This window comes from Chiloscyllium plagiosum, unplaced genomic scaffold (assembly GCF_037043375.1).
Source record: "Chiloscyllium plagiosum isolate Xiang-an unplaced genomic scaffold, Cpla_swu_hap1 HiC_scaffold_7, whole genome shotgun sequence".
Lineage (NCBI taxonomy): Eukaryota > Metazoa > Chordata > Chondrichthyes > Orectolobiformes > Hemiscylliidae > Chiloscyllium > Chiloscyllium plagiosum.
This window is the reverse complement of record NW_028270145.1, coordinates 20,842,627-20,859,593: the sequence shown is the minus strand read 5'-3', so window position 1 is coordinate 20,859,593 and position 16,967 is coordinate 20,842,627. Positions and strand designations below refer to the sequence as shown.

The 16,967-nt window shown below is 42.6% G+C and overlaps 1 protein-coding gene across 1 annotated transcript in view; it reads right to left on the bottom strand.

The window, feature by feature from the left end:
- The window catches only part of cyp20a1 (cytochrome P450, family 20, subfamily A, polypeptide 1), a 42,294-nt gene extending 27,550 nt beyond the window's left edge, over positions 1-14,744 (bottom strand). The window contains exons 1-6 of the mRNA XM_043693143.2: positions 14,610-14,744; positions 9,722-9,771; positions 7,557-7,723; positions 5,890-6,035; positions 1,525-1,692; positions 205-283 (exon numbers count right to left, since the gene is read on the bottom strand). Coding sequence (XP_043549078.2) covers positions 205-283; positions 1,525-1,692; positions 5,890-6,035; positions 7,557-7,723; positions 9,722-9,771; positions 14,610-14,681 — 682 coding nt within the window. The 5' untranslated portion in view covers positions 14,682-14,744. The remainder of the gene's footprint in view (positions 1-204; positions 284-1,524; positions 1,693-5,889; positions 6,036-7,556; positions 7,724-9,721; positions 9,772-14,609) is intronic.
- Between the last annotated feature and the right edge of the window lie 2,223 nt (positions 14,745-16,967).

The following is a 16,967-nucleotide window of genomic DNA, read 5'->3' as shown; positions in this document are numbered from 1 at the left end:
CATTCCAGATTTATTTAATTAACATAATCTATATTCCTCCAGGAAGAGTATATGCACACGCACGCACACAACCACATCCCTGCACATGCCAGCAATTAAAGGTGGGATTTGGAGTTAGAAGTGCTCTGTTTAAGTTTCTTTGATCACTTATACAACTTCCCATTAAAAAACCAGTACCACCAGCGTAAACCAATGCTAAATTACCCTCTTCGTAATGCTGTTTTCTGGATGAGCTTTTATCAAGAGATCCATCCAAAAATCCTTTTCCAATCTCTGACCAAATCTGAAAACAAATACAAATGATCTCAGAATACAACAAAAATTTGTACTAATCCCATGTTTCCATGGAAATTGCACATATTTCAGATACTGTCACACATCTCTGATTACTAAGATTCTTAGGGGACTTGACAGAGTTGATGAGGAGAGGTTGTTTCCCTTTGTGGGACAGTCTAGATCCAGAGGGCATAATCTCAGAGTAAGGGGTTATTCATTTCAGACAGATGAGGGGAAATTTCTTGAATTTAGGGAATTATGTGCCGCTTGAGATGTAGAGTTTGAGTCAGTAAGCATACTCAAGACAGAGATTTTTAACCAGTGGGAGAAGGAATTAAGGGTTATGAGGAAAATGAAGGTTAAGTGAAGTTGGGAATTATCATTGAATGGATGAGCAGTCTCAATGTGTTGTATAGCCTATTACCGAGGGTACTGGCATACATTTCACATTATACTGAGGGCCTGGTACACTTTTCAAGAATGACCAGGAAACTGGTTCACTTCTGAAGCATACCAGGGAGGATGGCACACACCTCCAAATATTAGCAAATACCAGTGTTCCTTGTATGTTGATTTAATCGGGAAGTTATGGAAATTGTAACTATATTGGCAGAGGATTCCTGTGATTGCACCAAGTCCCTGGAATGTATTGTTATCTTTATAGTAGGCCTTCGTAGTGTGTCAACATCGTAGTGTGGAGCACATGAACACTTAGAAAGAATCCCTGGATTGTGTCAATATTTGCTAACACTTCCTGGAATGTGTCATTTACAAAGGTTCTGTGCAAATGTACAAAAACCCCTACATTAAAGTGAGGGAATCTCCCCTAAAAAGATGCTTGGAAATAGATATCTCTGCCTTCTTCCACATCACTACAATGATCTCAATGACTAGCTTGACTTAACTAGACTCTTAATTCATTTAAACTGGAGTATTAGGGCTTCAAACCAGGATAGATTTAAGAGTAAATCTCAGCAAAGTCTGCTGAACATCATCACATTGTATACAAACCAGTGTACACAAGTGTACAAACCAGCAATGTTCCTCGTCTGTTTGGGTCAGATCCATACCCACTGAGATATCAAGGAAAAGGCTGCTTCCTCTGTAGCAGTTGCACTTTATTCAATTGAAGGACACTACTCATTCAATTCATTCGCAGGGCGAGAATAGCAATATTGATGAAAATTAATTCCTCCTGCTAAACTGGGTCAGGTTGTTCAAATCTGTAACTCGCTCCAACACACTCACCGATTCATGGTTCTTTCGGAAGCGTATTACTTCTTGATCATTTTCAAAGTGACTACCCATTGCTGCCCGCGTGACAGACTTCATGGCAAAACCCAACATGTGCTGGCACAGAGGGACATGCTGAGCTTCAGGATATGACAGCCACTTTGTTACCAACTCGTCAGCTAGCTAAGGGAGAACAGAAAGAAAAATATCAAGAGAAATCACAGTCGGCTGACAGTCTGGCAACATATCCTGCCCCTAGAAATCGCAGTCTGATAAAAACTAACTCAGCATGCCAAGTGGTAAAATGTCAGATTTTCAGCATGTACACTGACTTAGCTGTCAGTGCAAAGGTCCTTTTATGTTATAATTATCCCATGCTATAATTACTCTGCCATTGTTTGATGGGATAATGCACTGGGACATTACTCCTTTTTTTAATTCATGCTGTGCCTTCCCTGGGAGGGAGGGAGAGGCCCATGTAAAAGGAGGAATATCCAGTTTCCAACTTGCTCTGTACCTGCCCTAGGATTGTTCGAAGTAAAATTGGAGAGGGAGCTTTGTAATTGCCCTCTTGAATACTTGACACTTACACATAACGCCAATAATAATACTGTTATATTGTAATTAATAATACGAATATTAATATATTGTAATTAATTCCCATAGTTTAGGAAGTACAGTTGACTGATACTGACTATTCATTTGTCATGTTTTAATGCCGGCTGCACAACTATCTAAGCTTCATTGAAATTAAAGACAGCAAACAGTTGGAAACTACAAAGGACTGAAATCTACAGCAGCTGTTCCACAACCAATCCTCAGCCAGCACTCACTGTGTCTTGGCTAACTCATCACCTTTGGAAGAGATAATGGGGGCTTTGAAATCAATCCCCAGAAGTTTCAAGAGGTTGGGGGTGCGAGCAAATGTCTGTGTAAAACTTGCCATAAACTGAAATGAATTACAGGTGAAGCCTGACATGATTCAATAATAAATAGAACTCTGTCAGATTGTGAATGGCACGAACAGTGAGACTTTCCATTCAGTATACTCACTGGTTTATTCATTTCAATCCTGGAGGGGAAAAGTGGTTATTTGTCAAAGGGCAGGATCGTGTGCTCAGATTCTCAGCTGTCTTTAATTTCAATGTGTCAGGGAAGGGCTTGAAATTTTCCAACAGTGAGCCAGCAAACACCATTTTCTACATACACTCAAATATCAACTCCTACATCACACAAAAACAGTCTGTCCTACTCTCAGATACCTGTTCAGCTACCAGGCAGAAGGAACAACTCAGGTTAAAATTTATGTAATTTCTCAAAGTGTGAATATAAAATGTGAATCGTAGGAACTCGATGGAACACAAAAGTTAATACTAAACTGGCCATGTGTGATCAAAGTTTAGCTGAACAATATTCAACAACTACTTTGAGGATATAGGGTTTGACTTTCAATTGCCTGTCAGGATAAGGCGAGGAACAGGCACTTCTTGAAAATAGCATTCCCAGATGGTGCGTCAGTCTTCTGACACCCGAGGGACATGCTGATATTTTCAAAACAAGCAGTCCGGTGCAGTACAATGTGGGGAACCATCACATGGTTTAACTGAAGTAAAATTTTTGCAAAGATGGTCAGGCCATAATTTTTCAGTTCACTTTTAATGTACAAACTGCACCTTGGGACTGGAGAATAGTTACTGCAAGACTCATGATTATGGAGGAAGAGTAGGATAAACCTTGAGTAAACTACAGAAAGTCTGAGTTCTGAAGAAATATTTACAATGCTAGATTCCAGATAAACTCTATGACAATTTAGAAATTCAGGTCAATCAACAGCAACCAAAACTGACTGATTAAAGGTAAACCGTTTTTGACAAGTTTAACAAATATTTACTGAAGTATCCTCTAACTAGATAGAATCAGCGAATAGAATAGTTGTGGGAGTATATGGATTTTCACAAGACATCTGATGAAATATCTCATAGGAGACTTGTTGTAAAAGGTGAGTCATATGGTACAAGAGGAAATGTAACAGTGTGAATAGAAATCTGGTTTTCTTCTGAATTTGTGCTTCAACTTGCAAATCAGAAGCTAGGGGACTGAAGATACTATCTCCGTTCCAGCATGGTTTAAGGAGTTATTCCAAGGAATCTTGATCACAGGTCTCTGTGATGCTCTCATGCAACCTCATTTGACACCTATTCCAGCTTGTAAAAACACCGTGAGATGGTGGTCTCTTGGGGTCAGGTTAATTGGCCATCTGAACTATATTAAACTTCTGTCAGTAATTCACGTGGACAGCACTGGGTGTAGGTTTGCTAATTTTTTGAGAAATGTTTCTCTCTTACAAAATGGCTTGCTTCACCCAAATTGTCCATTTGTCCCTCCTTCTCTCAATCTCCTTTATTCAATTTTCCTTAAACTTCTGATCTAATAGACAACAGCAATTTTCATTCACGCTGCTGCTGTTGGTCATAGCTATTCCTGCCAGTTGATCTGCTGTCATGGTATGTCATGGTCATCCAACTTACACTGTCCTCACTCATCTGCAACAACTCTGTCATCTATCTTTCAATTATTGTCTCGCTCAACTTTTCTTTCTGCTGCCCTCCACTTTGTCCTCTGGATGAAACCTTTCTAATGTAGTAAAACATCCAAATGCATTTAACAAAAGGAAATTCACAGCAGTCCTCAAGGAGATATCAGGACAGTTTCTCAAAAGCTTGCTCAGAAGTAAATTCTAAAGAAAATCCTAAAGGAGGAGAGAAAGGTGGAAAAATTTTGGGAGGAAATTCGATGGCTTAGGATCCACACAGCTGAAGGCATTGATGCTAATGGTGGAGTATTTAAAATCAGGGACACATGGATTCCAGAATTAGAACGTAGAGATCTTGAAGGCCTGCAAGGCTTAGGTGAACACAGGTGCAGGCACGTAAAAGACGACATTGCAAATGATACTCTGACAACAGTCTTGGAGTCAGAGATGTACAGCATGGAAACAGACCCTTCGGTCCAACCCATCCATGTCGACCAGATATCCCAACGCAATCTAGTCCCACCTGACAGCACCTGGCCCATATCCCTCCAAATCCTTCGTATTCATATACCCATCCAAATGCCTCTTAAATGTTGCAATTATACCAGCCTCCACCACTTTCTCTGGCAGCTCATTCCATACCCGTACCACCCTCTGTATGAAAACATTACCCCTAGGTCTCTTTTATATCTTTCCCCTCTCACCCTAAACCTATGCCCTCTAGTTCTGGACTCCCTGACTCCAGGGAAAAGACTTTGCCTATTTACCCTATCCATGCCCCTCATAATTTTGTAAACCTCCAGGGAAAAGACTTTGCCTATTTACCCTATCCATGCCCCTCATAATTTTGTAAACCCCTATAAGGTCACCCCTCAGCCTCCAAAGCTCCAGGGAAAACACCCCAGCCTGTTCAGCCTTTCCCTACAGCTCAAATCCTCCAACCCTGGCAACATCCTGGTAAATCTTTTCTGAACTCTTTCAAGTTTCACAACATCGTTCCGATAGGAAGGAGAACAGAATTGCACGCAATATGCCAACAGTGGCCTAACCAATTTCCTGTACAGCCACCACATGACCTCCCAACTCCTGTAATCAACACTCTGACCAATAAAAGAAAGCATACCAAACGCCTTCTTCACTATTCTATCTACCTGTGACTTCACTTTCAAGGATCTATGAACCTGCACTCCAAAGTCTCTGTTCAGCAACACTCCCTAGGACCTTACCATTAAGTGTATAAGTTCTGCTGAGATTTGCTTTTCCAAAATGCAGCACCTCGCATTTATCTGAATTAAACTCCATCTGCCATTTCTTAGCCCATTGGCCTATCTGGTCAAGATCCTGTTGTAATTTGAGTTAACCCTCTTCACTGTCCACTACACCTCCAATTTTGGTGTCATCTGCAAACTTACTAACTGTACCTCTTATGCTCGCATCCAAATCATTTATGTAAATGACAAAAAGTAGAGGATCCAGCACCGATCCTTGTGGCACTCCATTGGTCACAGGCCTCCAGTCTGAAAATCAACCTTCCACCACCACCCTCTGTCCTCTACCTTTGAGCCAGTTCTGTATCCAAATGGCTAGTTCTCCCTGTATTCCATGAGATCTAACCTTGCTAATCAGCCTCCCATCGGGAACCTTGTCGAACACCTTACCATATAGATCACATCTAATCATGTCAAAGTTAGAGACATTAAAAGGACAAGGAAGTGTAGCTCATTGCAATTCAACAACCAATGTCTTCTCAAAAGGAGAAATTGGAAAGACATCACATAACAAAATAGAGACTAGCAGAACACGAAAAGGTCAGCAGGACAGTTTAAATGCAACAAGAATCCAGTTACCTCCAAAAGGACAGCAAAGTTGCTCTGGATAGCTTTGTTCACTCCTGTCTCATAAACCTTCTTCCTCACATGACCCTCAGCAGCATTGCCTCCAAATCCAGACTGATATCCCAATAAGGATTTCAGCATGGTCTCAAATGGATCAGCTAGACAGGAGAGGAAAGAGATTTGTGAAATTTCAAAGAAAATTGACTGAATTATAATTCCTATATTTTGGTTAAGTTATTCAGAGACTGGCGTAGTATGAATGATAGTTTGAGCCCCAATCTATGGCTTAACAATGAACTCCCAGGACAGCATACTTGGGCCATTATAACTGCTTTCAGTGCCCCTGGGTTAGGTATTGTCCCCCTGTTGAGCTGGCAAGGTGAATAAACTTGCTTAGTCATAGGAGACAGAGGGTAGCAGTGGAAGGATGCTTTTCAGAATGCAGGGTTGTGACTAGTGGTGTTCCACAGACATCAGTGCTGGAACCTCTGTTGTTTGTGGTCTACATAAATGATTTGGAGGAAAACGTGGCTCGTCTAATTAGTAAGCTTGTGGACGATACAAGGATTGGTGGGGTTGCAGTGGATTGTCAGATGACACAGCTCATTTGGAAGCATGGACAGAAAAATGGCAGATTGAGTTTAATCCGGATAAACATCAGGTGATGCATTTTGGAAGGTCAAATACAAGTGGAAATTATACAGTGAATGGCAGAACCCTTACAAGTATAGATATGCAAAGGGATCTGGCTGTGCAAACCCACAGATCACTGAAGGTGGCAATGCAGGTAGATAAGGTAGTTCAAACAGAAGCCAACGGTATGCTTGCCTTCATTGGAAGGGGCACTGAGCACAAGGATAGGCAAGTATGCTGCAGTTTTGTTTGGGCCACACCTGGAATATTGTGTACGGTTCTGGTCACCAATCTACCAGAGAATGTGGATGTTTTGACAAAGGTACAGAAAAGGTTTAGCAGGATGTTATAGGGGATTTTAGCTATGATAGACTAGGTTTGTTTTCACTGGAATGCAGGAGGTTGAGAGGCGACCTGATAGAAGCTTATAAGATTGTGAATGGAATGAATAGAGTGGCAAGTATGAGGCTTTTTCGCAGGGTAGATGGGTCAATTACTACGGGACATATATTCAAGCTGTGGGGGAGAGGTGAGGGGGGAGTTTGAAACAGATGTGAGAAGCACATTTTTCACAAAGGTGGTGAGTGTCTGGAACGAGCTGCCAGAGATGGTGATAGAAGCAGACACAATAGCAGCATTCAAGAAGCACCTGGACGAATCCATGAATAGGAAGGGAATATAGGGATACAAATCCTCTAAGCGAAGATTGTTTTAGCATGGCAGGGCAAAATGTATCGGCACAGGCTTCTGTTCCTGTGCTTTATTTCTCTTTGTTATGCAAGCACTATATGGGGAAACTTGCACATTTACACAAATCACTCAAACCCTACGATTAGACTTTAATTTGTAACCATCTCCTGTAGATTTTATTCTAAACTAAACCTCATCAAAAATCTCCAATCGATTGTGGACGATAACTCAGCCTTAGGTATTCATCACTCAACTGATATACAATTAAAGTGTTGACTGGTTTCAACTTCTATTTTCGGATTCACTGTCACATGGTGCTTGGTCTACTCAGTGTATAAAATCTCAACAGCACTTACAGGTTCGGTTTGGGTTGATGTGCTCCTTCAGGAGGTCCACAGAGCCCAAACTGACCACCAGTCGTTGTCCAAACCAGAAAGATGCCAATGGTCCATACTTTTCATGAAGACTGACTAGAAATTGATGAAGGCTCCCTGTCTTCACGATATCTGGAAGATTTCCATCCCTGAAGAGTAAAAACATAACGCTTCTATCAAAAGATGAAGCTGGAGGAATGTTGAGACACACTCAAACCAAGAAGTGGGTAACATGGGAGGCAGAGCCAAGGCTCAGGGACGGGCACAAAAGATCTTTGACCAGAAATTGATTCCTAGGATGATGGGAGTGTCCTATGTTAGACAGGAAATAGGGAGCAGACATAAATTAGTCATTTTCTGATTGGCAAGATTTAACAAGTGGTGTGGCACAAGAACAATGCTGAGACCTTAACTTTTTACAATTTATATACATGACTTGGAAGCAAGATATGATTACTAAGTTTACTAACCACATAAAACTCTCTAGGAAACTAGGTTGTGAAGAGGACATAGGTAAGCTACAAAGGATTAGGTATTAAAATGGATTGAGTAAGTGGGCAAAAAGCTGGCTAATTGTATATAACGTGGGAAAATGTGAAATCTCGTGATTTCAAATAAACCTGTTGGACTATAACCAGATGTCATGTGACTTCTGACCTTGTCTACCTCAATCCAAGACTGGCACCTCCCCATCAGTTACACAGGGTATTGATGAGACCATATCTGGACAGTTATGTATAGTATTCATGCTCTTATTTAAGGAAAGAATTAAATGTGTTGGAAGTAACTCATACAAGGTTTACTAGACTAATAACTGGAGTGGTTGGGCTATCATGAAAAAAAGATTGGCAAGATTAGGCTTGTATCTACTCGAGTTTAGAAGGGTAAGCAGTACCTTGATTGAATCACTAAGGTTCTGAAGGGTCTTGACAGGGTGAATGAGGAAAGGATGTTTTCTCTAGTGACAGCATCCAGAACTAACATCACTGTTTAAAAATAAGGGGTCATCCATCCAGTCATAGAGTCCTACAGCACCGAGGCAGGCCCTTTGGCCCAAACTGGTCCATGCCAACCAAAATGTCCATCCATGCTAATCCCATTTCCCTGTACTTAGCCCATTTCCTTCTAAACCTTTCCTGTCCATGTATTTGTCCAAATGCCTTTTTAAGATGGAATTGAGGAGAAAGGTCATATTAAGCATTAATTCTCTCCTGCTCTGGCACGCAGAAGCTGTAGTGCATATCATCTACAAGATGCAATGCAGGAACTTGGTCAGGCTTCTCTGATAGCATCTTGAAAATCAATGACCTCCAGCACCCAGAAAATGAAGGACAGCAGGTGCAAGTGAACACCAACATTTGCAAGTATTTTCCCAAATCTCTCATGATACTGAGTTGGAGCACTATCTCTGCGTAACCTCCTGGGGTGCAGGCAGGAGTGTGGAGTTGTGACCAGGATAAGATCAACCATGATCATGTTAAATGGCGGAGTGGGCTAAAAGGACTGAATTGCCTACTCCTGCCCCTAATTCTTATGTTGCTATTAGCATCATTGGTGTTCCAACACCAAATGGACTGCAGTAGTTCAAGGTCCGAAAATATAAATGCTGGAAAAGCTCAGGAGGTCTGACAACATCTGTGGCGAGAAATCAGAGTTAACGTTTCGGGTTATTCGACCCAAAACGTTAGCTCTGATTTCTCTCCACAGATGCTACCAGACCTGCTGAGATTTTCCAGCAATTTCTGTTTTTGTTTCAGACTTACAGCACCAACACTTCTTTCGTTTTTTTATTCAGCAGTTAAAGGTGACCTGTTCAAAGGCAATGAAGGAGAGGAAATAAATATTGACCTTGGCAGCGACACACATAATCCTATAATCTCCACAGCAGATCACATATCATGATTCATGATACAGTGAATATTTATCCCTCAATGAACGTCATTAATTCTCATTGCAATTTCTGGGATCTTGTTATGTACCAATTGGCTGTCACGTTTCCTAGACTGTAACAATACGTCAAAAGTCCTTTGCTAACTGAAAAGTCCTTTGGAGCAGTCTGAAGTTATGAAAGGCTCCATATAAATGCAAGATATTTTTTTTCTTCTTGTTAACAAACTTTCAGGCCTGTAGAGCAAAGGCTGACTTACTTCTCTTCTGTAGGAGCCATACCCGGAATGCCAGATGCTTGCCTAGATGCCTGGGGGGGGGGGGGGGAAGCAAAGCACAGAATGAATGAATACCCAGAAGAAACTACATATCACAATCCTTCACATCTCTCCCGCTATATGTCAAACATGATGAAAGCCTGCAGAGAATTTGTTTTCACATCATCGATTCCAATGTATGGATATGATGACTGCAGCAGATTACCTGACTAAGTGCCAACTAGAACTAATCACAACTGACCACCCACACATGACCCAACAGGAGTCCCTGGATGGTGATCAGGCTCAGGGCTCAATTTCCCAGCCAAAAGATGAAGTTTACACAGGTTCTTTATTGTCAAACTGGGAAAGTATCCAATAATGATGCAGTCAGGTATAAAATTTTCTAATCAAATGGGCCACAGTTTGAGGCATAGTTCTGATATATTAGTATTCATACTTCTGTTTGTGTAATAGTTTATCAAAATCTGGGTACAAAAGATTCACACCAGTACTGTACCCTCAGTTGTAATAGACCTGTACCTAGTAACTGGCATGTCCTCACCAGTATTGTGTCCATGTTATATAGCAACAGACCTGTAACCACTTATCAGTATAGTGACAGATCTGTCCACCTGTCCCCAAGAATATTGCACCCTGGGTGTTATTTAGTGACAGGCCATTGGAAACAAGTGCAGTAAAAGTAAACAAAACTTAAATATTTCATTCAGGGCTCAGTTGCTAGAATGCTTGGCTGAGTCAGAAGGATATGGGTCCAAGCCCCACTCTCAGAAGAGAAAATGTAAGTTAAACTGATAACGCTATGGTAATATTAAGCTCCCATCTGCCCTCTAAGGAAAATGTATGAGATAATGTAGCACTCTTCACATTGGTGCACAATATTCCCAGCATCCTGCCTTAAAAATTATCCCCCAAACAGTACAACTAAAAACAGCTTTAATGGTCATTATCTCATTTTGTGGAAACAATACTACACACAATTGGCTGCTGTTTTAAAACACAACACAGATTGAACTTCTAAATGATAGGATAAATAAGGAGAAACTACTTCAAATAGCAGGAGGGTCAGTAGCCAGAGGGTGTAGATTTCGGATAACAGGCAAAAAAGAGGGGAGATACGGAGGGCTATTCTTTACATAGTTGTGTTCACTAAAGTATTTTGGTATGAACACAAATTCTCCAGGGGTCCAATATTGTAAACAAACATATGCTTCAGTTTAAATGTTAAGCATTTTCAGAACGCAAAATGTCATTTTCAGCAACACTGAATTAAATAATTCTACACAAGTCCACTCCTGTTACAGCTCTTGTATTGATAAGCTGGATACTAATCTTCGATTGCTGAACCATGCAAGATGGTTCATCGATCAATGGCAATTTTGTATTCCCCAAAGCAGCACACAAGGAGCTGTTATCAAGTATTTCAGATGCATTCACTGCAATTCATCTATGGGGAACAGGCTACAAGCATTTTTCTGCTGCAGCACTTGCTATACAGCTCAATTCATGTCACGAAGGTACCTGAGATAAATCTGACTCTTTCTACAGTACATGTAGACATATTCACAAGCGTATGCACACAGGAAGATATATTTCCATGCACACAGTTCAGACTCCCACAAATTATCGTCAATCACTTGCTAATGATACGATTGTCCACTTACGAAATTCCTTGTAACTAATCTTGCGTTCTGTGTGCCCTTATGTGACTACTGAACCTGATCCTAGAGCTCCATCTCCAACCACTCATTTGGCAAGTGCTTCTGAGAGGTGAAAGTGGTCTTGGAATCATCGGCATTCCTTTGTCTGCTTCCTTTTCCATACTTCAGCTAGCCAACCGGTGTTCTCAAATAATTGTGTCCCTTCATACAGGTGCTTCCTTCAGGTCTGTTTCTTCTGAATGAGAGTCTCCCATGCATTGACATCTGGAATGCATTTCTTGAGGGAAGCCTTCAGGGAATCTTTGAAATGTTTTATCTATCTTCCTTTCATTTGTATGCCTTCCTTGAGCTGAGTGATGACAATTTGCTTTAGTACTCAGGCATCTTAATCATAGCTGTCATCAGCTGTGTTCCACAGGGTTCGGTTACAGGTCCTATTTTGTTTGGCATTTATATGAATGATTTGGATGAGAATATAGAAGGCATAGTTGCAGATGACACCAAAATTGGTGACATAGTAGACAGTGAAGAAGGTTTTCTAAGATTACAAAGGGACCTTGATCAAACGTGTCAATGGGCTGAAAAATAGCAGATGAAGTTCAATCTGGATAAAAGTGAGATATTGTATTTTGGTAAAACAAACAATGGTAGGGCCTTGCATAGTTTTGTTGAACAGAGGGACCTGTTTAGGTTTAGGTACATAATTCTTTGCACCACATATAGACAGGGTGGTTAAAAAGGCTTTTGGCACACTTGCCTTCATAGCTCAGTCCTTTGAGTAAAGGAATTGGGACGTTATGTTGAGGTTGTACAGAACATTGGTGAGACCTGGAATAGTGTCCAGTTCTGGTCACCCAGTTATAGGAAGGATCTTATTCAACTGGAGAGGGTTCAGAAGAGATGTTGCTAGGTATGAGTTACAAATAAAGGCTTGGTAGGCTGGGACTTTTTTCACTGAACGTAGGAGATTGAGAGGTGACCTTATAGAGTGCATAAAGTAATGAGGGGTATAGATAGAGTTAATAGTTGTTCATCCCTAGGATACAGCATTTCAAGACTAGGGGACACAGTTTTATGCTAAGAGTGGAGAGATTGAAAAAAGACACAAGGAACAATTTTTTTACACAGAGGGTGGTTTGCGTGTGAATTGAACTTCCTGAGGAAGTGGTGGATGTGGGTAGATTTACAACATTTGAAAGACATTTGGATAAGCACATGAATCGGAAAGATTTGGAGGGATATGGGCCAGGAGCAGGCAGATGGGACTAGTTTAGTTTGGGATTATGTTTAGCATGGACTGGTTGGACCAAAGCATCTGTCTCCATGCTATATGACTCTATGACTCCTTATGGCCAATCCAGCAGTGTTTATTTATGATCTTGGCCTTGATGCTGGCGTCATTAACTGTTTCAAGGATGCTGATGTTAGTACACCTGTTCTCCCAATTGACGTGGAGAATCTGTCTCAAACAGCATTAATGGTACTTCTCAAGGGTCTTGAGGTGGCATCTGTCCAACTTTCAAAATTAAATGGAACAGTCAGAAGGATGACTGCCTTGTACACATATGTACACTATCTTCAGGTACAATTGTTCAAGCACAGTTCTCTCACTCACATGCATTCACACATTTCATTTTTACAAACTTCAGTCCAAACAAAACATATGTGCACTTTCTAGAACAGCAGCCCAGGCCAATTTCTACTTTGGATGGGGGTGAGGGGGATGATGTGAAGGCGTAACAATCAGCATCCTAATGGAGACCATTTTAGCACATACCTTGGAAGTTCACACCAGGCCTAACCTCCAGTATTGTCTTCCAAAATCAATTGAATAATGTTTGTTTTCCTCATCTACCCTACTCTGACCGCAGTTTTATCAAATTTTCATCATTGACTGAAGCACACATAAAAGCCAAAGTTAATATATAGCAAGAGATATTTAGTACAGGGATAGCAATGGAATTTGGGGGTAATGATAACAGGCTGCATGAACGACAGGATCAGAAGAAAGCTGTGGGAACGGGTTATGGGTAAGCTCTGGAGATGATGTATGTTGGAAAGGGGTAATGAAGGGTGGCAAAGGGGAGATCATACGGGGAGGCTGTGGGAAATGGGGTAAAAGTGTGGGAATGGAAGTAGAAAGGGAAGCTGTGGGGAATTGGGTAAAAGAGAAAGGTGTGGGGAACGAGGTAAAAGGAGAAATTGTGGGTATTAGGGTAAAAGATAAATTATGGGGAATGGGGTAAAAATGGAAGCTGTGGGGAGTGGGGGCAAAAGGAGAAGCTGTGGGAGATGGGGGTAAAAGGAGAAGCTGTGGGAGATGGGGTTAAAAGGAGAAGTTGTAGGAGATGGGGTTAAAAGGAGAAGCTGTGGGAGATGGGGGTAAAAGGAAAAGCTGTAGGAGATGGGGGTAAAAGGAGAAGCTGTGGGGAGTGGGGGTAAAAGGAGAAGCTGTGGGAGATGGGGGTAAAAGGAGATGCTGTGGGAAGTGGGGGCAAAAGAAGAAGCTGTGGGAGATGGGTTAAAAGGAGAAGCTGTAGGAGATGGGGGTAAAAGGAGATGCTGTGGGGAGTGGGGGTAAAAGAAGCAGCTGTGGGAGATGGGGTTAAAAGGAGAAGCTGTAGGAGATGGGGTTAAAAGGGGGAGATGGGGGTAAAAGGAGAAGCTGTAGGAGATGGGGGTAAAAGGAGATGCTGAGGGGAGTGGGGGTAAAAGGAGAAGCTGTAGGAGATGGGGGTAAAAGGAGAAGCTGTGGGAGATGGGGGTAAAAGGAGAAGCTGTAGGAGATGGGGTTAAAAGGAGAAGCTGTGGGAGATGGGGGTAAAAGGAGAAGCTGTAGGAGATGGGGGTAAAAGGAGATGCTGAGGGGAGTGGGGGTAAAAGGAGAAGCTGTAGGAGATGGGGGTAAAAGGAGAAGCTGTAGGAGATGGGGGTAAAAGGAGATGAAGTGGGGAGTGGGGGTAAAAGGAGATGCTGTGGGGAGTGGGGGTAAAAGGAGAAGCTGTAGGAGATGGGGCGGGAGGTAAGATGGGGAGTTTGTAGTTGCGGGAGAAGCTGGAGCCGTGGAGCACAGATTTCTGCCTCTTTGCCCCCGGGGCCTGAGGCAGGGCTGAGAGATCCTTCCAGTTGCATCTGCGTCTTCACCGGGGGAGGTTCAGCAGGAAAGGCTGGGGATTGATGCGGGGCCTGGGCCAAACTGCTTCCCTTACCGGGTACAGGTAGAGCACGGCCCCGATCAGGAAAACCACGAAGGTAATGGCAAAGATTGCGAAGTCCAGCATGGTGCCGGCGTCTCGACCTGGGGCTGCTCCTGCTCCCGGACACGATCACAGGCTCCAACCGCCTCCGTCCGGACACGTCCACCGCCCCGCCCACAGGCCGTCCCCATAGCAACCCCACCCTGCCCCTGACCCTGTCCCAATCCCTGTCCTAATCCCCATTCCAGCTCTGTCCCTGTCCTAATCTCAATCCCGGCCCTATCCCAATCCCAACCTCAATCCCAATCCCAGCCCTGTCCCATCCCCAATCTCAATCCTGTCCCTGTCCCAATTCCAAACTCAATCCCGACACTGTCCCAATCCCAATCCTAGCCCTGTCTCAATCATAATCCCAATCCAAATCCCAGCTCCATCCCATCCTAATCCCAGCCCTGTCCCAGTCCCAACCCCAATCTCAATCCTGTCCCTGTCTCAATTCCAATCGCAATCCTGACACTGTCCCAATCCCAATTCCAATCCCGGCCCTGTCCCAATCCAAATCTTAATCCTGGCTCAGATCCAATCCCAGTCCCAATCCCAATCCCAGCTCTGCCCCAATCCCAATCTGGCCATGTCCCGAAACATGGGTCTTTCAGTCCCAATCCTGGATCTCTTAGTGTCCCAATCCTAGGTTTGTCCATATTTCAATTCTAGGGTCTCAGCCCCAATCCTGAATCTGTCCATGACCTAGTCACAATCCCAGTCCTGGATCTGTCCCTGTTTCCCAATCTTAGGCTGTCAGTGTTCCAGCCTATCAGTGAAAATTGGTGAATTATCACAGATCGTGTTTTTTTTAGATTACATTTTTAGATTTTTTTTAAGATTACATTACAGTGTGGAAACAGGCCCGTTGGCCCAACAAGTCCACACCGACCCGCCGAAGTGCAACCCACCCATACCCCTACATTTTACCTCTATACCTAACACCTAACACTGCGGGCAATTTAGCATGGCCAATTCACCTGACCTGCACATCTTTGGACTCTGGGAGGAAACCGGAGCACCCGGAGGAAACCCACGCAGACACGGGGAGAACGTGCAAACTCCACACAGTCAGTCGCCTGAGGCAGGAATTGAACCCAGGTCTCTGGCGCTGTGAGGCAGCAGTGCTAACCACTGTGCCACCGTGCCGCCTGTTTTTGACAGGCAAAATGAATGGCCAGGAGGAAGAGAATGTCATTACAGGAGGGATGAGCAAATGAAGAGAAGAAATTCTCTGAAGCCATAGGATAGGGTGAAAGCTCTTCTTTTTGTCTCCATGAATTCCATTATCTTGAAGCATCTGTCCTTGGTGTATGTTTTAATTCAAGCTAAAAGCTTTACCTTTATCTTTAAGACCATTTATGGCAATCATCTCCAGCTTTAATTTGTCCTTATTCCAATAGATTTTCTTGTCAGATTCATATTGAGTAATATATTTCTCATTTTGCATCTAGGAATGCATCCTTCCACCTCACTGTCCTGGAAAATTAGGTATAGTATTTGATATTCATCCCCTTAATCACAGTCTCTCATTCAATCATATAGATTATGGTTAATACGTGTCTCAATTCTGTTGTGGTCCATGTCCCATGACCCAACAAATTGTTAATAGGTACTGAGGATTCCAATTAATGTGTTCCAGTGTCCCCTTATCCATTGGAAAAGTAATTCTTGATTTCACTCTTGATGGTTTAGTTCTGATTTTAAAATTGCTCATGATATGCCAGTGTGATTATAACAGTATGCATTTTGTTTTCATCGCCTGACAAAGGAACAGCACTCCGAAAGTTTGTGATTTCAAATAAACGTGTTACACTATAACCTGATATTGTACGACTTCTGACTTCATCCACCCCAGCCCAACACAGGCACCCCCACGTCACGGTTTTTTGAATATTGTTGTTTTTAAAATATGATCCTAAGTAAGGTATTTTGATGTTGTTTACTCTGTGTTTCTTGCCAGATCATTATAAAGAATGTGAGAAATGGACTTTTGGATAATAATGATTGGACGTAGTGAGCATGGATTTGTGAATGGGAAATTAGTTGAAACTTTATTGCTGGAACAGCACAGCAGGTCAGGCAGCATCCAGGGAACAGGAGATTCGACGTTTCGGGCACAGGCCCTTCTTCAGGAATGAGCAGAGAGTGTTCAGCAGGAGAAGATAAAAGGTAGGGAGGAGGGACTTGGAGGAGGGGCGTTGGAAATGTGATAGGTGGAAAGAGGTCAAGGTGAGGGTGATAGGTCGGAGTAGGATGGAAGCGGAGAGGTCAAGAAGAAGACTGCAGGTCAGGAAGGCGGTGCCGGGCTAGAGGGATTCGGCTGAG